Source organism: Mus caroli, unplaced genomic scaffold, assembly GCF_978045245.1.
Source record: "Mus caroli unplaced genomic scaffold, Mus_caroli_1 scaffold_8, whole genome shotgun sequence".
Taxonomy (NCBI): Eukaryota; Metazoa; Chordata; class Mammalia; order Rodentia; family Muridae; genus Mus; species Mus caroli.
In genome coordinates, this window is record NW_028227263.1 from 17013661 (window position 1) to 17038913 (window position 25253).

General features: G+C 45.4%; 2 protein-coding genes and 1 non-coding gene across 4 annotated transcripts in view; 1 reads left to right on the forward strand and 2 right to left on the reverse strand.

Annotated features, from left to right (window-relative positions):
* The window catches only part of Sec23ip (SEC23 interacting protein), a 44402-nt gene extending 40146 nt beyond the window's left edge, over nucleotides 1-4256 (reverse strand). Inside the window, exon 1 of one of the 2 annotated variants that reach the window (XM_021167460.2) lies at nucleotides 4019-4256. In XM_021167460.2, the coding sequence (XP_021023119.1) occupies nucleotides 4019-4175 (157 nt within the window). In that variant the 5' untranslated portion in view covers nucleotides 4176-4256. Of the gene's footprint in view, nucleotides 1-18; nucleotides 204-4018 lie in introns of those variants that run through there. The other variant, XM_085841268.1, reaches the window with a different exon arrangement.
* A 4623-nt stretch (nucleotides 4257-8879) lies between these two features.
* Mcmbp (minichromosome maintenance complex binding protein) overlaps nucleotides 8880-25253 on the forward strand; it is a 40672-nt gene continuing 24298 nt past the window's right edge. The window contains exons 1-4 of the mRNA XM_021168361.2: nucleotides 8880-9239; nucleotides 22448-22533; nucleotides 23443-23583; nucleotides 23675-23716. Of these exons, the coding sequence (XP_021024020.1) occupies nucleotides 9182-9239; nucleotides 22448-22533; nucleotides 23443-23583; nucleotides 23675-23716 (327 nt within the window). The 5' untranslated portion in view covers nucleotides 8880-9181. The remainder of the gene's footprint in view (nucleotides 9240-22447; nucleotides 22534-23442; nucleotides 23584-23674; nucleotides 23717-25253) is intronic.
* Nucleotides 13686-13787, reverse strand: LOC115031573 (U6 spliceosomal RNA). Its single transcript, XR_003837254.1, has one exon. It is a non-coding gene; the product is annotated as a U6 spliceosomal RNA (small nuclear RNA).

A 25253-nucleotide genomic window follows, 5' to 3' on the forward strand; every position in this document is an offset into this window, starting at 1 on the left:
CTTGTAATCTTTCCTTGCCTTGTTCTGGTCAAGTTTATCTGCAACTGCTGCAGGGCTTACAGTCCATCAGCTGTGTGGGGCCACTCCCAGCACAACAGGCACACTGTGGTCCCTGCCCTTGGAGAACTGCCAACGCTCTGGCTCTCTGTGACCTCACAGTGATCCTCCTTCACAGCTTCCAGGCTGTCCCAGTTATACTTCACATACCAATAGTGAAGGGATGCCACTCCACAGGTTTGGCCATAATGCCCAAAACACAATTCCAATCAGAATATGGTATCTAAGGCTGTCTTTCTGAACTACGCAAACTATTCAAAAGACACGCCTACAGCCGCAGCCTCTCCAGACTGAGGCAGGCAGAACACTAAAAGCCAATCTTAAAAAAAAAAAAATTATTTTTCAAGACAGGGCTTCACTATGTAGCCCTGGCTGTCCTGGAACTCACTCTGTAGACCAGGATGGCTTTGAACTCAGAGATCCACCTGCCTCTTCCTAAATGCTAGGATCAAACAAAGTTGTGCACCGCCATATCCAGAATTTTTTTTTTAAATTAAATGCGGAAAAAGAGTCTTAACAGCAGTCTCTTCATTACTGAAGACAAAAAAGCCTTCCTGCCCAGGCCCTCCCTCGGCTTCAGCCTTCTGCTTTTCCAACACATACTCCGACTCCATCACTCTCCAGTCCTGTGAACCTCACTGGGACTACGTTCATCCCCAATAATAAAGAGCCTTTTGTGGAATCACTCACCCGGTAAGAGAACATGAGACTGACTTAGTCCAAGAAGCATTTCTAAACTAGCACCGATCATAAATAAGATACTGACCTCAACACACTGCAGGCTTTACCCTAGGAGCACTTCCTAAATTCCTACTTCTAGGCCAGTCGGAGCTGCATAGTGAGACCCTCAGCCACAAACGCCCTTCAAAGGCTCCCCAGAGTCCAGTGAAGTCCAAACCTTTTAGGACAGTCTATGAGGCCCTCAGACACCTAGGCTAATATTCTGCATACACACTAGGCATAATCTATTTGGAGACAAGTGGAGGGTGGAAGGACAGGATGCAGAGGAAAGAGGTCCCATTCAGAACACTGCCAACTCCTGCCAAGCCTGCAGACTGTTCCTCTATCGGTCCTTCAAACTCCACTCAGATCATTCTCTTTGAGATTCTGAGGCCTTTCAGAGACATCATCCCTCCACTCCACCAGCTGAGACTCACAGTGGCCGGGCCACAGTGGCCGACCCATCCATCTCCAGCTGTTTTTAACCTGTACTACAATAACCAGTGTTTGTGTGTATGTATACACTGGTCTGAGGGAGAGGGCAGAACTGTCTGTTCCATGCTACCTTGACATCTGCAACAGGGCCTGACAAAGACAAGCTGCTCAGTTCGTTCCTGCCTCCTGTGTGTCTCCTCCACGGATGTGACTAACTGCTGCTTTCAAGGAGATGGAGTCTCCTCTGGCTCCAGAAATGCCCTCAAGAGATCTCTAATCAAGACATCTTTAAGTGTAGAGAACACTTGTTATACAGTCAGGAGGCAGAGCAAGGTGGATCACTGTAAGTTCAAGATCACCCTGGTTTACACAAAGAGTTCCAGGACAGCCAGAGCTACTATAACAGAGAGATCCTGACAAGAAAGGAAGGAAGGAAGGAAGGAAGGAAGGAAGAAAGAAAGAAAGAAAGAAAGAAAGACTGACTTGTTACAGGATTGTAGTTCTAAAACCTGTTTGTGCTCTCACAAAAAATAAGTTTACATCTAAGAAACAAGAGTTTTCAAGATGGGGTTTATCTCAGTCATTGCGAGCGTGTGCTGCTCTTACAGAGCATGGCTCTTACAGATGGCCCTAATTTGTCTCCCAGCCCCCGACTTAGGTGCTCACAGCCACCTGTAACTCCAGCTCCAAGGACGGTCAAAGTCTCTGGCCTCTGAGAGCAACTACACTCGTATATATGGACACAGAGATAGACATACCCAAGTACACATTTTTTAAAATAGTAAAAATAAACTTTTAAGAAGTTTTTAAAAAGTATAAAGCTGGGAGTGGTGGCTCATGCCTGTAGTCTCAGCACCTGGGGACTAAGACAAGAGGTCTGCCACAAGTTCTGGGCTACCCTGGGCTACAAAACGACACCATGTCTCAAAAAGTAATTAATAAGTGAAAAAACCTAAAGACTGATATACTTATCTTAAAGCTGAAAACAGAAATGTTGAGCTGGAGAGATGGCTCAATGGTTAAGACCACTGGCTGCTCTTCCAGAGGACCTGGATTCAATTCCCAGCACCCACATGGAAGCTCACAAGTGTCTGTAACTTCCAGTTCCAGGGGGGTCCCACACCCCCACACAGACACACATGCAGAAAAACAGTAATGAACCGAAAATTAACAAGAAATTGAAGAAGAGAATAGAAATGTCTAGCACCGACAATAACTCACAAATTAAATATTATACATCAAGGAAAACGAGCATGAATCAAACACCACTCTGGAGGCCGAGAACAACCTGAAAAACCCAAGGCACAACCTTACTGACTCCTGGGTCCTTCCACAGTACTCTGGTCCAGCCACAACCTTACTGACTCCTGGACAATTCCACAGAACTCTGGTCCAGCCACAATTCTTCACCATAGAAAGCACCACTGAACCTTTCAGTCGCACCGCTCCCATGAGGCAGGGGCACTCCTGGATCCATCCCCCCAGTCGCTCAGCAAACTCCCACTGGATATTCTGTATTCTGCATTCCAGGCATCGGGCCAGCCCCTGATCTGACAAAGCTTACACCCTGGCCTGGTAGGGCAAGCGGGCTTATGTACATGTCAGACAGTTACGAGCACCGAGAAGAAACATGACAGAAAGGAGAAACTGCAGATACGCATGCTTTCAGTTGCCTTTCTTCCCTTCTCCGGGAAACTCCCCTTAGTCCTCCAAGCAGGAATTATTTGGTGGGGAAAGCTCAGCGCCTAACAAGCACCTGTGTGCTAGGCACTAAAAAAACAAGACCCTGAAAATGAAAAGAGGTAAGAAGTTCACAGTCCACATGGAGGGGCGGGCGGAGTACTTAGCTCACAAGTATTTACACTAGATACAGAACTCTACAAAAATGAGACAGGGTATAGTGACGAATGCCTTTAATCCCAGCACTCAGAGGCAGAGGCAGGTGGATCCTTTTAAGTTTGAGGCCAGCCTGGTCTACACAGTGAGTTCCAGGACAGTCAGTACTACAAAGAGAGACCCTGCTCTCAAACCCAGGGATAGGAGCTGAAAACATGAAATCTAAGCAGACAGGTAAAATGTCATGACTGAGGCCACACAGCAAGTTAATGGCAGTGCTGGGTCTGAACACAGTCTGTGCTCCTAACCACCAGAGAGAGAAAGACGGAGACAAACGAGAGAGAGAGAGAGAGAGAGAGAGAGAGAGAGAGAGAGAGAGAGAGAAAGTCAGCTTTCCCAGATAATACACAGAGCTTAATCAAAAGCAGGAGGTGAAAGCAGGTGCAGGGGCCCGAGAGAACAAGGAAAAACTCGAAGGAAGTGATAGCCTGAGAAACGCATTCTGTACCTGTACTTCAGACATTACATATCAAAGCTAGGAGGAAGCGCTTCTATCGTAGCAGGCGTCCTTCTGTAACTGGGGGGCTTTTACTAGGAGAGAGTGTACAAGAGAGGCACTGATTGTCTCCTTTGGAGAAACTTACTGTCTCCTAGGTGATGTCCTACCCTATCCTATCACCGGTGTTTCCCAGTAAGAGGGCAGCTTTCGGAATTCTAGCAAAGGGTAACTGTCTAATTTTGCTGCGTTTTCTGCCAGCACCAGCACACCAGTGGGTGTTCAACAAACAGTTGCGCAATGACAGGAGTTCCAAGCCTCATCACCGGGGCCCCTCCTCCAGGATCCTCCAGTCCCTGGCCCTCTGAGAGCTGGTCACTGCTGACCCTGACAAGCGGCTCAGAGCAGGCGACACTCCTGTCCCACCCGCCTCCCGGGACAGACACTGGCCCCCAAGCGCCCTTGGCTCACTACCTCCGGGTAAGAGCAGGGAAGCCGGGGAGGCGGCGGCCTGCGTGACGGGGATGAAGGGCACGTTGAAGCTGAACTCCGTGGCCGAGGAGGAGAAGAGTAAGTTAGTGCCTGACGAGGAGGCGGACGCTCCGCCGCCGTTAGCCTTCCTATCCGCCATGGCTGCAGACCCCCGGCCGTTACGTGGCTCTGCGAGCCCGGTGCTGCACACAGACCGGAAACCGGTCAGCGAGGATGCCACCGCACTTCCGCACTTGCGCACAGGGGCCACAGGCCAGCGACTCCGGGACCGGTTCTTCTTCCGGAAGTTGTCGCCGCCCAAAATCAATAAGGTGGAATCGGCTTCAGACCCAAGCCTATCACGTGACACCCTCGGTCTCGCGAGACTAGGTCAGCCTCTGGAATCACAGCAGAGAATAGAGAGGTGTGGCCGATGAATCCTAGCGTTCGTTGACGCTCGAAGTCGCAGATTCTGAGATGTCCTGGACGCCCTGAGTTTCTCATAGAGTACCTGTTTTTGGTTGCTTGGTTTATTTGCTTGCTTGCGAGGCAGGATCTCTCTATGCTGCCCAGACTGACCTTTATCCTCCTGCCTCAGCTCTTCCAGTTCTACCACCACACACTGCAATTCTTATATCTTTATGACAGGCAGTAATAAGAATTGGAAGTAAGAATTACTATCGGCTGGGTTCCTTTTTTTTTTTTTTTTTTAGTTACGTTTTCATGATGTTGCCTGGAATTCTCAAGAGGTCTGTCTGCCTCTTCTTCCCAAAGTGCTTAACAGGAGTGTTCCACCACTCCAGGCTGCTATCTCCTTGAATGTGTGCATCAACAAAAAGTGCCTTTGGTAAGGCCGTTCCAAGTGGTAGACGATTTATGTTTCAAAGGGGCAGAGAAAAGACGTATAATTGCAACATTCTAGAGTTACTGCTGTAATTTAGGGTTTGGGGACCTATCTGCCTACTACCAGGTTTTGGCTGGAATAAAAACATTAAATTCTGGCGGTGTTGAGTTTACCTTGACAAGCATTTCAACGGGGCCAAGAAATACAGAGCTTAGTAGTGGGGAAACTTCTGGTAAGTCATAGATAACATGGCCTCAAACTGCTAAAAGCCGTGCTAGACTAGAAGTTAGTCAAGAAAAATCTCTTTATCATAAAGAAGCAAGGCCGAGAACCATATACCAGAGAGTGATATATGAAACAGACCTGAAATCCTTCCTTTTTGAGTTTACAATCTGGCAAAACAATCAACTAAACACAAAATAATAATAAACGGCAGGCTTTCCTTAAGTGTGTTTCCTGGAACACTGACATCATCCTGGGACAGATCTAAACATTCTAGGAAGAGCGAGCTTGTATCTCTCTCCATCAGATCATTAGCGAAAAACTTGAGGAAGAAAAAGCTTCCCTGAGGAAGAAAAACTAAAGTTGGAACCTGAGAACTAGCGCCTCAAACCTCTTTATGAGTGCAGGGATCCCAGAGGACCAGCCCTGCTGTGGTGGCGCACGCCTTTAATTCCAGCACTTGGGAGGCAGAGGCAGGCGGATTTCTGAGATTGAGGCCAGCCTGGTGTACAAAGTGAGTTCCAGGACAGCCAGGGCTATTCAGAGAAACCCTGTCTCGAATTAAAAAAGAAAGAAAGGAAGGAAGGAAGGAAGGAAGGAAGGAAGGAAGGAAGGAAGGAAGGAAGGAAGAAAAGACCTAAATTCCAAAACCATCACTTTGCATCATTAACTTCAACATATCATATTTTTTTTATTTTAGACCATAACAGGAAGGGGAAAAAAACTAAAATAACAATTAAGATGAGAAAAGGGACAGAAAAGAGCCCAGAATGAGATAGACCTTTTAAGGGCATGCCCTGAGTGACCAAGGGACCTCCTCCTCCTCCTTCTCCTTCTCCTCCTCCTCCTCCTCCTCCTCCTCCTCCTCCTCCTCCTCCTCCTTCTTCTTCTTCTTCTTCTTCTTCTTCTTCTTCTTCTTCTTTTTGTTTTCTGTCTGTTTTTTCAAGACAGGGTTTCTCTGTGTAGCCTTGGCTGTCCTGAAACTCAAAAAATCCGCCTGCCTCTGCCTTCCAAGTGCTGAGATTAAAGGCATGCGCCACCACTGCCCTGGCTGAGTGACCTTCTTCTAATCAGGTCCCTTCTTGACTGCACTCTTCCCAATTAAGGATCCATTGATGGGCACTGGAGATGTAGCTCAGCCTGGGCTACATAGTGAGTTCCAAGGAAACTTAGGCTAAATGCATAGATGATAGATAGATAGATAGATAGATAGATAGATAGATAGACTCTCTAAAGCCAGATATCTTAATGCATAGCTTTAGTTTATTATGAGACACAGAGCTAAAATATGAAATTTCCCTCATTCGGTTCCAAGAACATGGCTACTTTTTCTACTGAAAGAATGGATGAATGCAGTGGTGATATCATCTGTCATAGTTACTTTTCTACTGTTGTGATTAAAATACTATGACTAAGAAAACTTATAAAGGTTTTAATTGGGTTTATGGTTTTATAGGGTCAGAGTCTCCGATGGCAGGGCAAAGGCATGGTGACAGGAACAGCTGAGATCTCACATCATCATCTGAGAACAGAAGGAAGAGAGTGCACACTGAGTGGCGGGAGGTTTCTGAAGCTAAGTCTGCCCCCATGACACATCTCCTCCAACAGGACCACACCTTCTAATCCCTCCTGAACAGTTCTACCAACTGGGGATCAAGTTTTCAAACCTTTGAGCCTATGAGGGCCATTCTCATTCAAACAACTACAGTGTCCTAGCCATGTTAGTTTTCTCAACTCATAAAAGTCAGACACAAAGTCATACGGAAATGCCAAGTCCCAATTCCCTCTTTCATCCCAAGTCACTCCAAATCATGTCACTTTGGCATAAAGATTATCTTGAACTGAAGGCAACTGAGCAGAACCATGTATAAGAAAACCGCTTGCCCTCCCATTGTCTGTACAAAGGCAGGAGGGTTTCAAGGCATCCTCCCTCCCCTTCCTACCAGAAAACACAGAAGCTAGTTACCTGGAAGAGCTTTCGATCCGTTTGTTTGTTTGTTTGTTTGTTTGTTTTGGTTTTTTTCAAGACAGGGTTTCTCTATGTATCTCTGGCCGTCCTGGAACTCACTCTGCAGACCAGGCTGGCCTCGAACTCAGAAATCTGCCTGCCTCTGCCTCCCAAGTGCTGGAATTAAAGTTGTGTGCCACCACCGTCTGGCTGAGCTTTCGGTCCTTATCAATCCAGAAGCAGAAAGATCTTATATACTGTGTCTACCATGAATCTCTCCTATTTTCATTTCCTGCAGCTTGTTGCCTTTGGGAACTAAGAAGTACTTTCTTCTGTCATTTCTCTACAAAGTTATTGTTCTTTGTAGGTGATCACGAACTTAATTTTTCTTTCAAGACAGGGTTTCTTGAAGACCTGTGTATCCCTGGCTGTCCTAGAACACGCTGTGTAGACCAGACTGGCATCAAACTCAGAGATCTTCCTGCTTCTGCCTCCTGAGTGATAGAATTAAAGGCATGGGCCACCACTGTGGAGCTCTTAATTTTTATCTATTTGTTTGTTTTTGAGACAGGGTCATATATAGGTAGCTCAGGCTGGCCTCAAATTCAGTGTGTAGCCAAGGCTGGCTATGAACTCCTGACCTTCCTTGACTATATCCCAAGTGCTATGATTTAAAGATACTTTCCCTCCAGGGGACCAACAAAGGCAGAGGGGCAGGTTTGGTTCCCTTTTCCTTCTGATCTACAGAGGTTTCTAGGTTCGGTCATAGCTGTTTCTGTTCATCTGTTGCCATCTCTCCCTCTTTGATCCCTTGCTAGGGCTTGCATGGCAGGCAAGTGTTCTACCACCAAGAAGTTTTTATTCTTCAGCTATCTACTTTCTAGATTCCATTCAGATCACCACTACCTTTTTACAACCAAGTAGGTATCGATGATGAAATCAGGGTTTTCTGAGGTATATCCCATTTCTAGGGAAAATGTCTTCTCTATGAAAACTTGACAGTTCCTAAATTCTCCAGGCCCTTCTGGGTCTGCCCTGTAAGAGTGTTCTGATCTGTATGCTGTATAGGAATCTTGTCATAGCTCCCTAGTTGCCAGGTTGGAAGCAGAGGGCATTTGGGTGTTTTGAGGTTAGAAGCTAAAGGCTGGGCTAGGAGAAGTTCTGAGCACTTGCCAGTTCCTTGGCCATATTGAGATGCCCACAAAGGCTACCCAACCTCCTTGATTAAATCATTCAGGAAGAACTCACTGAGCTGGAGGCAAATTTTATACAGGATTTTGGGCAGGGCACCTTAGAAGAGTTCTACCACCAGAAACAAGAGGCACAAGGAGATCAGATGATCAGACACCAAATAGAATTTTTTTTAAAGATTTATTTATTTATTATATGTAAGTACACTGTAGCTGTCTTCAGACACTCCAGAAGAGGGAGTCAGATCTCGTTACAGATGGTTGTGAGCCACCATGTGGTTGCTGGGATTTGAACTCTGGACCTCTGGAAGAGCAGTCAGGTGCTCTTACCCACTGAGCCATCTCACCAGCCCCCCCAAATAGAATTTTAACCTTTAATTTTGCTCAGAGATGACTCTTGAAGTTGGCTGAACGTGCGTCTTTTTGGTCCAGGTGCAAGGACTCAAACTTTGAGCCAATGAAGCACCCTGATGGAGTTTGCCACCAGGCGCGCACACAGGGACCACTATACCAAGCACAGACGCCCTCCTCTGCCCATCTCCAAGATGGCGGCCCCGGGATTGCCCGACCTGTACCCGTCTCCAAAATGGCCGCCCGGCCCGCCCACTCCCTCCCCTCCGGGAGTGCGCAGCACGCTCCCGCCGCCCCTCCTCCTCGAGCTCCACCCAGGTCGCTGGCAGCGCGGTCGGTGGCCGCGATTTCCCGCCATTGTGAGAAGTGGAGGCTAGGACCGTCTCGCCCCCGACCCCTCCGGTCGCTGGCCAGCAGCTCCGAGGCGCTCGTGCCCGTCACCGCAGCCACCTCTCCTTGAGACGCGCGGAGGCCCGTGGCTCGCGACGCCCCCGCGCGTGGGAGGGCGCGGACGAGGAGCGGCCGAGCCCCGGAGGAGAAGCCCGGCTCCGAGCGCGCTCGGCCCGCAGAGGAGCGCCGCACGGGCCGCGCTGGCCCCGGCCCTCAGCGCCATGCCCTGTGGAGAAGACTGGCTGAGCCACCCGCTCGGGATCGTGCAAGGCTTCTTCGGTGAGTGGCGCGTGGCGAGCAGGGCCGGGAAGGGAGCGGAGTTTGCGGGACCAGGCCCGCCGCGCGGCCGCACTCCGGACGACGGGCTCGCGTGGCCCCGGGCCTGGAAGCCGAGCAGAAGCAGCGGTCTCCGGCCGCGGGCGCTGGTGCCGCCGCCGCCGCCTCCCGTCACCTGCCCGCTGCCCGGCCGCGGCTCGCTGGCGGCGGGGACGCGGCTCCGAGCGCTAGCTGTGATTGACGGCCTGGCTCCTGGCTCCCGGCCGGTGGCCTACGTAGCCCGGGGCTGCAGACACGGAGAGGTCCCCTTGCCCACGGAGGGCCCTTAGAGCGGCCGCGGAGAGAAGCCACTGCCTGTGGGAGCCTGCGGGATATTTCAAAACTTCCGGGGTGTGTAAGGGAGTGCTCGATCCTTCGCTCAGAAGTTCGCTCTGTTTCCCTTGACATCCGAGAGAAGGCTTCATTTTTTTTCCCCCCTGCCCTGTTGACATTAGAACCCGTCTGCTCTGTTACCTGTTCCCGTACCAGGGCTAGCTAGAAATAGTCAACTACTTAGATGAGTTGCCACAGAACGCGAGCCGAGAGTGCTGTAGGCAAGCTGAGTAAATTCTAGGTGTAATTGTCATCGTTACTTTTTTTGGTTAACCAGACCTCCGATTCCCACGCGCATCCCAGATTTCGGTGCGTTTAATGACTGGCCTGTGCCACCGGTCTCCGTGGAATGTGTTTTCTGTCGTAACGCTCCCACCGGATCGGATTCATTTTACCTAGAATTCTAACTAGTCAGGTAGTTTCCCAGGGTGAAACTAAAGCCGGCAGATAGGAGGACTGGGTGGACGTGACGATTATAGCCAGTGAACACACAGTCTCTTAAAGAGGGGCAGGGATGTGCAAGCCCACGAAAGAGTAAACCACGGGCTTGGGGTATTATAGCTCAGTAGTAGAATGCGTGCCTGGCCTGATGAGTGGTCTGAGTACAGTGCAGGTGGAGAGAAGCAGATTCAGAGCTAGCAATCTAGGGTGGTTATCAAAGGGTATGTGTAAGCTGCTACCTGTGATTCAAAATATTGGACCCAACAACTGGCGTGTCGAGACTAACAATGCTTCCCAAATGTCAAACCAGGGTTCAGTTCTGTACTGGGTGAAAGTGCAAATGTGTAGATAAATTTTTAGCGGAAAAAAAAATCTCTCCATAGTTACAGGTTTGGGACTTAAAGGGTTAAGTTCCAATGACCGATACCAGAATTCCTTACCCTTTAGTTTGAGGCAGGTCCCTAACCCTAGCTGGCTTGGCGCTCATGGAAGTCCTCCCACCTCATCCTTTGGAGTGTGCATGTGCCACCTTACCCAGCCAGAATCTCCATTTATGAGAAATATCCCACTACCACGGTCCTGCTGTAGGAAAGAAATAGTTTTAAATGTTATTGTCATATTTTGTTCCGTAAGTGTGATCCTAAGGCCCACATCTCTTTAGAGTACAGCGGGAAATGGCATTTGATTATCAATACTGCAGTATTTTATAAATCTTGTGGAATGTTTTGGAAAGGTCACTGCTGCCCTCTGGATGACTCTTTGGGAGAGAAATGTAATCTGCTCTGCTGTGTTTCTGCTGTGTTTTCCTGTCGCAGTGATTACATTGGGTACCTTAAAGTTGGAGACTCTCTTGGTCTGTGTTTGGTTTTTGATTTTCGTACTGGGGGTTGAACCCAGTACAGACAGGCAAATAGTCCACCACTGGAGCTGGTCTTCTGGCACGTGCCTCCATACCCAGTCTCTGTATCAGCTTTAGATATTAATTATCTCTTGACCCTGTCCAGAAATCTTCATCTCCAGCACTGCTGTCATAGCCCAGGATCTTGTAGTCACGTTTTGGATTTCTGCAACAGCCTCTGAGTCTCTCTTGCACTTTCTATGCTAGAACCAGTGGCTTCCGGTTGGTTCTAGAGACTTCCCCCCTTGGGTTTTAGTTTCATTAGTATCCCCAGGTTGCCCTTGAATTCTCCATTTTTCTACCTCAGCCTCTGGGAGATTACAAACAAACCTCACTGCACTCCTGTTGACTTGAGTATATTATGACCTTAGTATCTAACCTACACCCTTTTTCCTCCTCTGGTACCCTGTACACTGTATAGCTCTGTACCCTGTACCCTGTATAGCTCCAGCTGCTCTTGAGCATTCACCTCCAAATTCTGGGATTAGAGGCATGCACCTGCTCTTCTGGCTTTTTTTTTTTTAAAGATTTATTTATTTATTTTATGTATATGAGTGCACTGTAGCTGTACATGGTTGTGAGCCTCCATGTGGTTGTTTGGGAATTGAATTTTGTTTTCCCCCGGTCAACCCCACTCACTCTGGTCTGCACCGCTCACTCAGTCCTTGCTCTCTCCTCCGGCCCAAAGATTTATTTATTATTATAAATAAGTACAGTGTAGCTGTCTTCAGACATACCAGAAGAAGGGTCAGATCTTATTACAGGTGGTTGTGAGCCACCATGTGGTTGCTGGGATTTGAACTCAGGACCTTTGGAAGAACAAACAGTCAGTGCTTTTACCTGCTGAGCCATCTTGCCAGCCCACTCTTCTGGCTTTTACCTGTATGTCTTCTGAAGTGTTTTTATATCTACTTGTGCGTTTCTCTGAGGATATGTGTACATGGACAGGTGCCCTGGGATACCAGAAGTTACAGCAGTTGTGAGCCGTGGTCTGTGGGTGCTAGGATACACTTTTTATCCAGTTTTCTTCTTATTCTTCATTTGTTTCCTTGTTTTGTTGAGACAGTGTTTTGTGTAGCTCAGGTTGGCCACCAGCTCACTAATCAAAGATGCCTCCGCTTTCCAAGTGCTGGGATCACATCTGTGTATCACTATGCTTACCCCCACCCCATATTAATAACTTGAATTAATACCACCACCTATTAATACCACCTTCTTCTTCTTCTTCTTCTTCTTCTTCTTCTTCTTCTTCTTCTTCTTCTTCTTCTTCACTTTTCAGAGCTGAGAAACAAACCTCGCTCTGTGGACATCAGGTGTTCTCTCTCCCTTGGTCATCCTCCTGGCCACACAACTGCTTCTGATTCCGGGCTGCTTGTAACCGGCTGCCTCTTCGATTTAGGTGTTTCAGTTTTGGCTTAATTTGGTTCCTTGGTTCATTCAGGATGAGGCTGGCAAGCGTGTGAAGGGCAAAGTGTGAGTCTAATCACAAGTGTTTTCCAAAGTTCAAAGCAGTGATAAGATCAGTAGAAGCTGCTCTGATCTTGTCATCAGTCCACTGTCTTGTCTGAGCCCAGCTTGGAGCTCTTCTGTTCTACCACCCCGCTCTTGATAGGCACTAAAGACGAATGTGTGCTAAGGCTGGAGCCCAGGGAAAGGGCCTGGGCATTCTGAGGATCAGAGTCGAGTCGAGTCCTAGGACTAAGAAGCAGGAGGATGTCAGGTAGCCCTCTGCGGACACTCAGCTTTGTGTATTAACTTGCTCCTTTTCTCTTCCATATCAAACTCACTTGTTCTCAGTTCCAGCCCACACTTACCTCACCCGAATTCTAGGGATAGAGAATCTACTTGGCCCAGGGTAGACTCTACTGTCAGCTCATGATTCTAGCTCTGATGAGCGTGAGGGTTGTGTAGGACAGCCATGGCTGTTGAGACGGTGCCCTGACAGTGGGGAGGTTTTCAAAGAAGTCTGAATTGAACAGTCATGGCCAAATGTGTATTTCAGTTATAAATAAACACTAACACGTGGTTAAGGCCAATGCAGGTCTGTTAAGTAAGTCATTGGATGTTCTCCCGTCGAATGAAGCTCCTTTTATTTATTTATTTATTTTTCTAAGATAGGATCTCACTATATAGACCAGGCTGACCTCAAACTCACATCTATTCTCCTGCCTCTGCCTCTCAAGTGCAGGGATTAAAGCTATGAGCAGAACCTTTGGGTTGTTTGTTTTTTGTTGTTGTTGTTTTCAAGACAGGGTTTCTCTGTGTAGTCCTGGCTGTCCTGGAACTCACTTTGTAGACCAGGCTGGCCTCGAATTCAGAAATCCGCCTAGCAGAACCTTTTCAACTGTTCTACTTTCCAGTGGTTTGCATGTGGCTTTTTAAAGTGGCACAACGTCTTTAATTCAGATATAATTCACATAAAACTTATAATTTAGAGCTGGGCAGTGGTGGCGCATGCCTTTGATCCCAGCACTTGGGAGGCAGAGGCAGGCAGATTTCTGAGTTCTTGAGTCTCTGCTCTGACTTCCCTGAATGGTGGACTACAATCAGTAAGATGAATTAACTAAACCCTTTCTTCCCCAAGTTGCTTTTGGTCACAGTGTTTTATCACAGTAGAAGAAACCTAACCAAGACACATACATTCTGATTTCTCCAGATCTTTCTGGAGAATTTCTTTTTTATAATAGCCATTTGGGTGGGAGTGAGGTTGTACACTGCTGGGATTTTTTTTTTTTTCTTTAAATACAGAACACTTAACAAATTTACATTGTCATCCTTCTACAGGGGCCGTGCTGATCTCTATATTGTTCCAGTGTTAGTGTGTGTGCTGCTGGGATCTTATTTTAATTTCACTAATAACAAATAACATCTTGTATATTGGCATTTGGGTATTCTCTGTAAAGAAATGTCTGTTGAAAATATATGTGTAATGTTGCATGCCTGTAAGCTCAGCACTTGGAAGGTGACAGGAAAACGTTTGTTTTGCTGCAGGTCAGTCTGAGGCCAGCCAGAACCACATAACATAGTGAATGCATTCCTAGACCATTTTTTTTGTTGTTTTGTTCAAGTCCTTTGCAGACAGTGAGTGGGGAGACAGTATTTCATATACTCCAGGCTCTAGCCAATGAGCTACGTCCCAGACGATTTCCTTTTTTTTTTTTTTTTTTTTGGTTTTTCGAGACAGGGTTTCTCTGTGTAGCCCTGGCTGTCCTGGAACTCACTCTGTAGACCAGGCTGGCCTCGAACTCAGAAATCCGCCTGCCTTTGCCTCCCAAGTGCTGGGAGCATCCCAAAGGCATGCTCCACCACTGTCCGGCCTGACGATTTCTTTTTTAAACCAGGTATCAAATTCTTGGCAAGCTCCAGACTTACTGTGTAGGCAAGGCATTTTGTTTTGCAGATTTCTCTGCGTAAACAGCTCTGGCTGGCCTCGAACTCACAGAGGTCCATTTGTCTCTGCCTTCCAATGCTAGAATTAAAGACGTGTGTCACACTACCTTAGGCAAAGGTTGTAGTTATCTTTTTTCTTGTTAAATTGTGGAATTTTGTTTTTGTCTCTTTCTGGCCCACAAGCATCGCCAAGGATTGTCTGTGTGCTTGATACAGAGAATTTTCTCCCCCTCAGCAATGTGGCCATGAATTTTTAATTTTGATAAAACTTCATTTGTTTTCCGTTTTTTAAATTTTTGGGTGTCTATGTATTTGCCCATACTGTTGTATTTTTTGTTGTTTTGTTTTTTTAATATAGTGTGAGGTAGGGAAGTTATTCTTTTGCATATAACTGGCCAGCTTTCCCAGTCTAATTTGTTGAAGAGACTGTCTTTTCCTTATTATAGTTTTGGCACATTTGTTAAAAAACCAGTTGATGGTAAAGTATGTTTTATTTTGTTTCCACTCAGTGGTCTGTATGATCTCTCTCCATGCCAGAACTGTAGTAGTCTTGACTGCTATGACTTTTTTCTATTTTATTGTGGAGGATGGTATGTATGTGTGTCTGTCTGACTGAATACATATAGAACAGACATTAAAGGATGACTGAGGTATCTGCTCAATCAAGTCACCCTGTGTCTCACTCTCTTGAGGCAGGGTCTCTCACTCTACCCACAGTTGGGCAGCTTTGGCTAGGGGAGCAGGCTAACCAGTTCCTAGAATCTGCCTGTCTCCACCCCAACTGCTGGGATTGTAAGCAGCTTTTATATTTGTGTGCTTATATTTGCATTTGAGTCCTGGCTTACTTGGTGATCTCTGGGTCAGCAGGAGTCCCTATTTCAAAAGACAGCTGTCAAAAAATGATACCCAATGTCCTATGGGTTCACACACATATACCTGGAATCCACTCAAGAGGTGGAAGCAGGAAGACCACCAATTTCAAGGCCAGCCTGGGCTATATAGCGAGGCTCTGTTTTTAAGTAAGCAAAAGCTTGGGTGAGAGAGGGTTGGGATCGAAGGCAGTAGCCTCATGATGGAGCATATGCTGGCCACATTTGAGACCTGGGTGTTATCTCCAGGATTTTGAGAAGAGACAGCTAAACATCAACTATTATTGTTTATAACCTAGAACACTACTATTCTAAACCCTGTTTGCTTTTACAATCATTGGAGACTTTTCTGTCCATTTTAATTTTGTTGCTCTTACTTTTTTTTTTAAAGCAATTTATTTGAATTATTTTTTAAGTTCACAGGAAAATTGATTGAAAGGTAAAGATTTTCTATGTAACATCTGCACTTTCTCCAAATGGTAATGTTTTGTCCCAGCGAAGTATATTCGTCCCAGTTAGGACATCCTTATGGAGCTGAGGTGGCTCAGTGACTTGCTAACTTAATGACCTGAGCTAACCCATGTCTAAAGGTGGCCGAGAACAGTTGTCCTCTGGACCCGACTAGAGTCACAGGAACTACACAGGAACTGTAACTAACCAGTTCCATGGGCTCCCTCTTCTGTCCCCCGTCAGCTCCCACATGGTATGTATATGTATATTCAGGTACCACATTTCCATATAAAATAACATGAATGATTATTTAAAAAGTTGTCCTGTGACCTCTGTCCACAAGGCCCTGCCCCAAATGTATATATATTTTAAACAAATAGGCGTTAACATGTTATCCAAAGTCCATAGTATGCATTGCTAGGGTAGTGTGGTAGGAATATATTTAGCTCAGTGGCAGACTGACAGACTGGGTTCTGCTCTCCAGCAGCAGTGAATGGAAATTGCTGTGTTAACAACTCCTACTGCCAAGGCAGAGAGAGCACTCTGTGCTGATTTGCATCCCAGGGTTGCCCTTTTGGCTTAGTTAGGTTTGGTTTGGTTTTCCTTGTTGTTGTTTTTTTTTGGGGGGGGGCGGGGGGGGGGGAGTTACACAGGGTGTCTGTGTAGCACTGGCTGTTCTGGAACTCACAGAGTTCCAGTTCCTGCCTCCATCTCCTAGTGATAACAATTGAAGGTGTAAGCCATCACCAAATGGCCAGAATTTGTTTTCTTTAAAGATCAGTTTGGACACTTTCTCACCTGCATATAGTGTGGTTAGTATTCTGTCTGTATTTTCATCCCTCTGTAATGGTGTGTGTGTGTGTGTGTGTGTGTGTGTGTTTGTTTTGTCTGTCTGTGTTTCCTTTTTTCACACTTTCCTTCATGAAACAGAAAAGTAGTTAAGTCTAGCTTATCATTTTCTTTTGTGGAGTGTGTCTTTGGTATTTTATTTAAACAGTTTTAGCCAAACATCTAGGTTTTCTTCTGTGTGATACTCTGTGAGTTTTATAATGTTACTTTTGTTTGTTTAGTTCTGTGATCTATTTTAAGTTAATTTGTGATAGATTTGAGGTAATTTTTGCAGGGTTACTCATTTGTTCTGATATTGTTTCTTACAGTTCTTTCTCCATTGTTTATTGAACATTGCTATATTGCTTTTGTTCCTTTGAAAGTTCAGGTGGCTACATCAATGTTGATAAGCTTATAGGCTATTTATTTTGTTCCATCAATCTGTTCTTTTGGCTATACTATGCTTGGTTTTTTGTTTGTTTGGTTTGGTTTTTTTTTCCGAGACAGGGTTTCTCTTTGTATCCCTGGCTGCCCTGGAACTCACTTGTAGACCAGGCTGACCTCAAACTCAGAAATCCGCCTGCCTCTGCCTCCCAAGTGCTGGGATTAAAAGCGTGTGCCTCCACTGCCCGGCTTATTTTTGTTTTTTTGTTTTTTTTGAGACTGAGTATCATGTAGAACAAACTGGCCTTGAATTTATAACAGCCAAGGGTGGCCTTGAATTTGATCCGTCCTCCCTGTGCCTAGTGCTATGATTACAGGTGTGTACCACCATTGCTTGTTTTATGAAGCACTGGGAATCAAACCCAGGACTTCATGAATGCTAGGCAAGTAGCCCTCCACCAGAGCCATCTCCCCAACACCTATGATTTTGCTTGCAGTTTTTTCCCTCTTGAATGGCTTCCTAAAAATTTCGTCTTATTTTCATTCTCTTTCCCTCCCCCCTCTCCCTCCCCCTCCCCAACTTGTCTCCCCTTACCCCCAGCCCTTTCTAGTCTTATGTAGCCCAGGCTGGCTTTGAACTCCTTTTTTCTTCTGCCTCTGTCTCCTAGGTACTAGGATTTTGAATGTGAACTGCCCCACCCAGAGATTTGTCTATTTTAATATTAGTCATTTGTGTTGGTGTTTTCGTTTTCCAGTCCTTGATGTTTGTCCTTAGTTTTACTGCTTTTCTATCTGCATATGTTGATTAGTAGATTATTCTGTGTCTTGTTTTTCTTGGTATTTGAAAGAGATGTTCAAAGTTATTTTTTCTCTAACCCCCACTTTAGTATTCCACAAACACTAATTTACACAGATTAATCTGTAACCCATCAGGGAAAATTTGGAACTATCCTCAAATTCCTAAAGGTGATTTAGTAGTGTGGGTTTATCGTGGTAAGGGGCTTGTGGTTTCAGGACTTTCTGTTTTTCTCTTCCTACACATTCCTTATGGGCAGTGAGCATAATGATACATGGGATTTTCATTGAGTTTTCCTAAATACTAAAACAGATATTTTGGGAATCTGTCATACTCTTTAAGAAGGGTCTGTTTGCACAGCTAAGAAAGGATGAATTTCCTCTTCCCCAATCTGTAAAAGTCATATTTTTTGTCCTGGCCCTAGGCTTCAAGAATGACTCTTGAGACTCAAATATATTTTTAAGCTTTGGCTGTTCCCCAATTCAATCATAACTTAGTATCTCATTTATTCTGATCTTAAATTCTGCCACATGGCTGGTTACCTCTGCTCAGCTCCTGTGCTTCTAACCTCCTCCATGTTCCTGGGCCAATCCTCCTGCTCTCTCCCAGAATCCTCTCTGTCCATCTTCTATTTCCTGCCTCAGTTACAGGTCAATCAGCTTTAACTGACAGGTGTTGAATCCATTCAGTACACAGAGATGTTCTCTACACCAATCCCAGATGCTCAGCCTTAAAAATAATACCTATAAGCAATAGTAAAAGGACTCAATAGGTTGTACTTATGTACCTATTGACACACACATACATACACACATACACACACACACAAACAATGATAGTTAAAGAATAAAAAGTCATGAATTTGAAAGAGAGTTTATTGAGAGGGATAACAGGATGTGGGTGATGGATGGAGAGAATGATGTAATATTGTGTGTGTTGTTTGCTTGCTTGTTTTTTGAGATAGGGTTTCTTGGCTGGAATTTACTCTGTAGACCAGGCTACCCTCCAACCTGTAGATCCACCTGCCTCTGCCTCCTGGGATTAAAGTTGTGCATCGCTATTACCTGGACAACCCCAAGTTTTAAAATAGTTTTGAAAGCTGTTCCGAGAAGAAAGGAAGATACATATGGCTTTGCAGTAGGTCTTTTCATAAGAAGGCATGACATGCATGCACCAGCTGCAGAGCTTCAGACCGCCTGCACACACGTCGAGCTGGAGTGGGCCACGTGTGCAGCCATAGCTGCAGGGCTTGCTGCTTCCAGTAGTTGGAGAATTAGTAGAGCTCTTAAAGCTGAGTGCCAGCCACGCAGGCTCATTTAGTATGTTCACCTCCCCGCCCCAGAACCCGCACTGTCCAAGCACATGTGGAACCTGGGCCAAGATAAACCATTCTGAGTTATGAGCAAGTATCAGCAGACTTCAGAGAAGGGAAGTCATTGTGTGTGTTCTGTCTGTAATAAGAGAGGACCGGAAATCCGAAAGATGACAAAAATTCAGACTTGTAGAACACTTATAAACACAGTAGATCAAAAAGAAGGCCCTATGAAACTTAAAATTGTTTCCAGCTACACAAAAATGGAAATGTAAGAACATCCTCTAGCCGGGCAGTGGTGGCGCATGCCTTTAATCCCAGCACTTGGGAGGCAGAGGCAGGCGGATTTCTGAGTTCGAGGCCAGCCTGGCCTACAAAGTGAGTTCCAGGGCAGCCAGGGCTACACAGAGAAACCCTGTCTCGAAAAATAAAAACCAAGACCATCCTCTAAGTACAGCCAGAGACTGTGCTGTGTATGAAAAGAAGACTTCAAGCATGTGTCCATTTATGAAATCAGAAATGCGAACTGAAACCCAAGGCACATGGAGAAAAGAAAAGCAAATAATGAAGGAAGAACAGAAATTAAGGATCGAAAACAAGAAAACAGCTAATCAGTGAAATACTTGAGACAGTCTTATGTACTACAGACTGCCTTAAGCGCACTAGTATATGAAGGTGTCTTAAACTTACTAACAACTGTCTATTTATTACACTGCAGGAAGTTGCTACGCTTTGCAGGCAGTGTGCATGTGGTGGTCAGAGCAGCTTTTGGGGCTGGGCTCTCTTCCTCCTCAAGGGACTGAACTCAGTGATCCTTTGGGAGCATGCATCTCTGCTCAGTGGCCATGAACTTGAACATTCCCATCCTTCTGCCTCCATCTCCTGGGTGTAGGCATGCGCCACTGCACCTGGTTTATGCAGATAGACACCACCAACTGAGCTCCGTGTGCAGCCCCGCTTTGCTTTTTCTTTGAGTGTGATTAGAGATTTGTGTGTATGTGGAGGGGGTGTAATTGGGGATTGAACTACTGAACTAAATCCCTAATCTTTTATTTCCTTCTTATTAGCAAAACTGATAAAGCTCTAAGCTAGACTAGCAAAGAAAAAAGAAGACAAATTACCATACCAGGAATAAGGAGGTAATTCCACTGTGGACTAGCTGTACAGATAGAACAGAAGACTTGGGTTCCAGCACTAACTTATACCACACAATGGCTGGAAACAATATAGATTCATTACTTTACAGCTCTAGAGGCCAGAAGTCTGACATGTATCACCGGCGTAAAAATCAAGTTGTCAGCAGGATTTACATCCCCATCTGGAGGTTCTAAGAACGAATCTAATTCCTTGTCTTTTCTGAGCTTTAAAGAGTCTGGCTGTCATACTGGGAAACAGTTCATGGCTTGCAAGCATGTTGACCTGAGTTCAGTCCCCAGAATTTACATATAAAAGCTCAGTGGGGAGTGAGTGCAGAACCTTACTCCCAGCACTAGGGAGGTAGAAATAGGCAAATTCCTGTAGTTGGTTGGCTAGCCAGCTTGCCTACTTGGCAAGTGCCAGGTCAGGGAGAGATCCTTTCCAAAAAATCAGTGGGCAATTTCTAACAACATCCTAGGTTGTTCTTTGTCCATTATACACGAGCTCGAATGTAGACGCGTGTGCGCACACACACACACACACACACTGCTCCAATAACCAAAAAATTGAACTACTTTCCTATCATTCAGACTTGGTTTGTCATTGGTTCTACCTTACCGCGACCTGTAGCTCTTCACACATTTTCTTCTCAGTCTTCCTTCCACAGTGAACCCTCCTTGATGGTTTCCTTGTTTTAAGGTTACTAGTTTTTGGCTTAGTTTTGGGAAGTAAGCCCCACCAGGGCATCCCTTGTAATCACAAACTAACCACCATGCCTTCCCTCCAGCCTCTCCTCGATGTCTTTAGGAACTGGCCTGGTTCAGTTCCCATACTAAGTAGAGCCATCCTGTCTGTCCCTTCCGTGTGGTTCCGTCCTCCTTACAAAGTCTTTTCAGTGGCCATTGCTGTGACGCTGAACTTTCTTTTTCTTCCCTTTTCTTTTCTTTCTTTCTTTCTTTCTTTCTTTCTTTCTTTCTTTCTTTCTTTATTTTTAATCAAAGAACACAGGAATCCAATGGTAAAGGATGTTCTTTGAAACATGCCTAAACATTGATATGCAAAAGTTGGAAATCTCAACCTAACCCTCATACTTCACAGAAACTGATTCAGTTGGTTGTAGGTCTAAGAGCAAGACCTGAAGTATGGCACCAAGGCTTGTTTTGTTCTTCATTTTAAAAAAAAAAAAATTGAACTAATTAATTAATGCATATAAATGCAGGTGGTGCACTTACAGAGGTATTAATGCATATAAATGCAGGTGGTGCACTTACAGAGGTCAGAAGACCTTGGTGAGTCAGCTCTCTCCTTCCACCACGTGGATAAGCCTGTGAGTAGCTAAGGGGGAAATGTTTGGACATTCTGCTAAAGCAGGATTTTTGTGAGTGTTTCCGACAGGCTCATCTACATCACAGTTAGAAACACATTCCCCTCATTCGCCATCTACTTAAGGCAGCCATGTGACAAACACGAAAGCTTGTAGGCATGTAAGCTGGGGGTTCAGTCCATAAGAATCTGTGTTCTGTGGGTTACTCCCTCTTTGGTCTTCCTTTTCATCTCCTGTAAGTTCCCCCTGCAGGTTGTTTCTTCATTGTGAGGGCAAGATAATACTGTATGTGTAGTGGAGAACTGGCTGCCACTTTGGGTGATGAGCCTCTCTGATAAGAGAGTGACAGACATACTGTCTCTATATGTAGCACTAGAAGGCTAAAACATCACTTACATAGCAGTATAATTGGTGTTGAAGGACAGAATTATAGTTTAGGTTTGTTTTTTGTTTTTCTGGTTTGTGTTTATTTTGTTTGAGATGGCTCATGTAGCCCAGGCTCCTATATAGCTGAAGAACCCTGAACTTCTGACAGGCCTGATGATTGACCTGAGTTAGATCCCCAAGAACCAACTCCTGCAAGTTGTTCTCTGGCCTCGTTGCCCATGTGTATGCACATACACACACTAAGCAAATAAGCAGATGTGGTTTAAAGTCTCCACGTTACATTTCACGGTGTGTTACTGTATCTAAAAGTATTTGAGCCAAGTGCTGTGTATACCGAGCTTGTGCTGCTATGTCTGGATGAACCACATACTGCTCCACAGGTGTCGGCTCTCAGTGGTTAATGGCAGAGAGCTAAGGGCAAGCAGCCTGGGTTTCCGGTGCCCGGTGCCCGGCAGCCTGAGTTGTGGTGCCCGGCGCCCAGTGCCCAGCAGGGAAACCCCTTGAATACCTGTGAGTGTCCCAGCTGCATATTTACTTGTATTAACTATTCAGCTTACGTATTGCTGACCTGAACATAATCTGTTGGCCTATGTTGTGCTTTGATGACCAAATTTCTCTTTCAGCACAAAATGGAGTTAATCCTGACTGGGAGAAGAAAGTTATTGAATACTTCAAGGAAAAGCTGAAGGAAAATAATGCTCCTAAATGGGTGAGCTTACTGCTGTTGTGTGAGTTGGCTGGCTATAGTGTCTCTCAGCAGAGTAGACAGCCCCACCAGCCACGTGACTAGAAGTAGAGAAGTGAGTGCTTAAAACTCTTCCAAGTCTGTGGTGAAAATGAAGGGGCTTCGGTCTGATGCTTCTGTGTTGTGCCTCTAGATGGCAGCAGATGACTGCTCTGCGGAGTAAAGTGTGCTTCTAAGAGTGGTTGTCACCTTTGTTTTGTTCCTTCCTAAAAGAATTGGCATGTGTGAATGTTGAGAGGAACTCATCAAAGCCTATGCTTTTCTGCTGACTGCAAGGGTTCAGCAGCCCTCAGGATGTTGATGTTCACAACATGGGGGCTTAGGAGGCTGACACCGGAGGAGCCTGATGAATTTGGGGCTAGCCTGGGCTACTAGTGAATTTCACACCGTGCTGAGCTGCAAAGTGATACTGTCTCAAAAGAAAGCAGACACGGGAGCTGGAGAGAGGGCTCAGTTGTTAAGGACACTGGCTACTCTTTCAGAGGCCTTGAGTTAAACTTCCAACAACTACCTGGCTATTCACAGCGTCTGTACTGACATCTAATGTCCTCTCTGGCACACAGAGTGTTCATGTACATATACATGTACATACATCAATCTTTAAAGAAAGAAATCAAAAACAAGAAAACAAAACTGAACCAAAAGAAGGCAGTCAGGGAGGCATTACACACACCGTGGATGCTTTTAGAAGGAAAAGCATCGTGCTAGAGGAAGCGTTGTCACACGAACTTGGAGGAATTGAGAGCCCTCAATTCTTCTCTAGCAGATGTTATGTTGAGCAGTGAGCACACACAGCTGGGTAGGGCTAGGTTTTGAAGATGTGTCTGTTCCAGGCAACAGCTTTGCTAATTTGCTTGCCTGTTTTCTCCAAAGGTACCATCGCTGAATGAAGTGCCCCTTCATTATCTGAAGCCCAACAGCTTTGTCAAGTTTCGTTGCATGATTCAGGATATGTTTGACCCTGAGTTTTACATGGGAATTTATGAGACAGTTAACCAGAACACAAAAGCACGCGTATGTATTGCTTCCTCCCTGAACCATGCTGTCTGTAATTTGTAATATTAATCACATTTATATAATACTTTGTCCTGCGTTTTGGTCATAGGTTCTTCATTTTGGAAAATACAGAGATGTAGCAGAATGTGGGGTATGTATCCTTACGGTGTCTGAGGCTGGTGTCAGCATGAGTTTTCTGCCTAAAAAGAGAATTTCTCTTTCTTTGGTTGGTTTTCAGTATACTTGTGTTGTATGTGAATGATTCTAAAAAAGTCAGGCAGAATTTTTTTTTTTTTTTTTTTTTTTTTTGCCTTTAAGAAATTTTCTAACATAATCTTACTATTTTGAAAGATTTCTGGCAAGATTATAAATGACAGGACTCTTCCTTAGTATCTGTGACTAAAAGTACAGTGATTTTTTTTTTTCTTTAAACAAAAGTAAAAGCTTACCTTAGACTTAGCACTTTCTCAACTAGATAGAATTAAACATTTGCTTGCTCATTTTGTAAAGCAGAAGGCTGCGCCAGGAGGTCTAAGGACGTCCATATGGATCCCAAGCCATCAGGGTCAACAGAAAGTACCTTTGCCCGCTGAACTTACCTTACCACTCCTTCAATCAGATACACGTAAATCCCACTCTGGCTTTCTGGGGAAGGTTGCTGGGAGTGGGAGTGGGAGTCAGAGGTAAAGAAGCATAGTTACCATTGAACACTTCCTCCCTCCAACTTGAGAACCTGCCCTTTTGGAGTGAGGCTCTGACTGTGTAGCCTGACTGGCCTGACGTGGACTTGCGTCTGTCCTGCTTCTACACGAGTTTTACTATCACGCTTGACTTTACATATGGGCTTTAAAACCAAGTTTTCATGGGCAGAAGGAAGTAATGAAAGCACTCTTCTGTGTATTCCTGACAGGGAAGCAGAGTTTTGGGTGTCATGTAGCTGTGAAAGGGTGGCCACTACTGCGTATAGGGTTCCATAAATGCTAGGCCCCACAGGATAGTGTGGAGGCGGAGCTTTACCTGACAGCATTGGTAAAGGGACTCTGAACTATCTGGCTTCTGTTCCTTTCTGTGCATTGCATTTCTGATAATAGGAGAAAAAGGCTTCACTTTGATGCCTGTGTAGTATGTGGTGTCTTAGCTGGGCCTGGAAACAGCTTATTTTTATGTTAACAGTAAAAAAGACCACTAGCAAGTCAAAATAGACCAGATAGCTAGTAATGTCTCCTGCCATTTGCTTTGTGTTTTTCACGTGTTTTCTATTGAAACACAAACTTTAATTGTCCATTTTGGGGAAGGAAATGAGAATTATAGGTGGGGGTTAACCAGGTAGGTCAGTATGAAGGTGAGACCTCTGCTGTTACCTTTTCTGGGTCTGGCTCTCTGCTCTATGGACCTAGAACCTCCATCATCTTATCTGGAGCTTTTAACTTTTTTTTTTTAACCTCTTACTCAGATTTCCTGAGAGTTGATTGATAAGCATATTAATACTAGCTACAATTATACAGTTCAGAAGAGTCATTTTAGTTGAAACGAGTCCTCCATAGTTAGCGGGTTCACGGAACAGAGCACCAGCTGTAACTGGGAAGCCTCAGCGTAACTCCTGACAATGATTTAGAGTAGTGGGCTCGCTTAACAATGGCTCTCCCTAATCTCACACATGCTGCCCCTCTTTGTCATGTGTCTTTTCC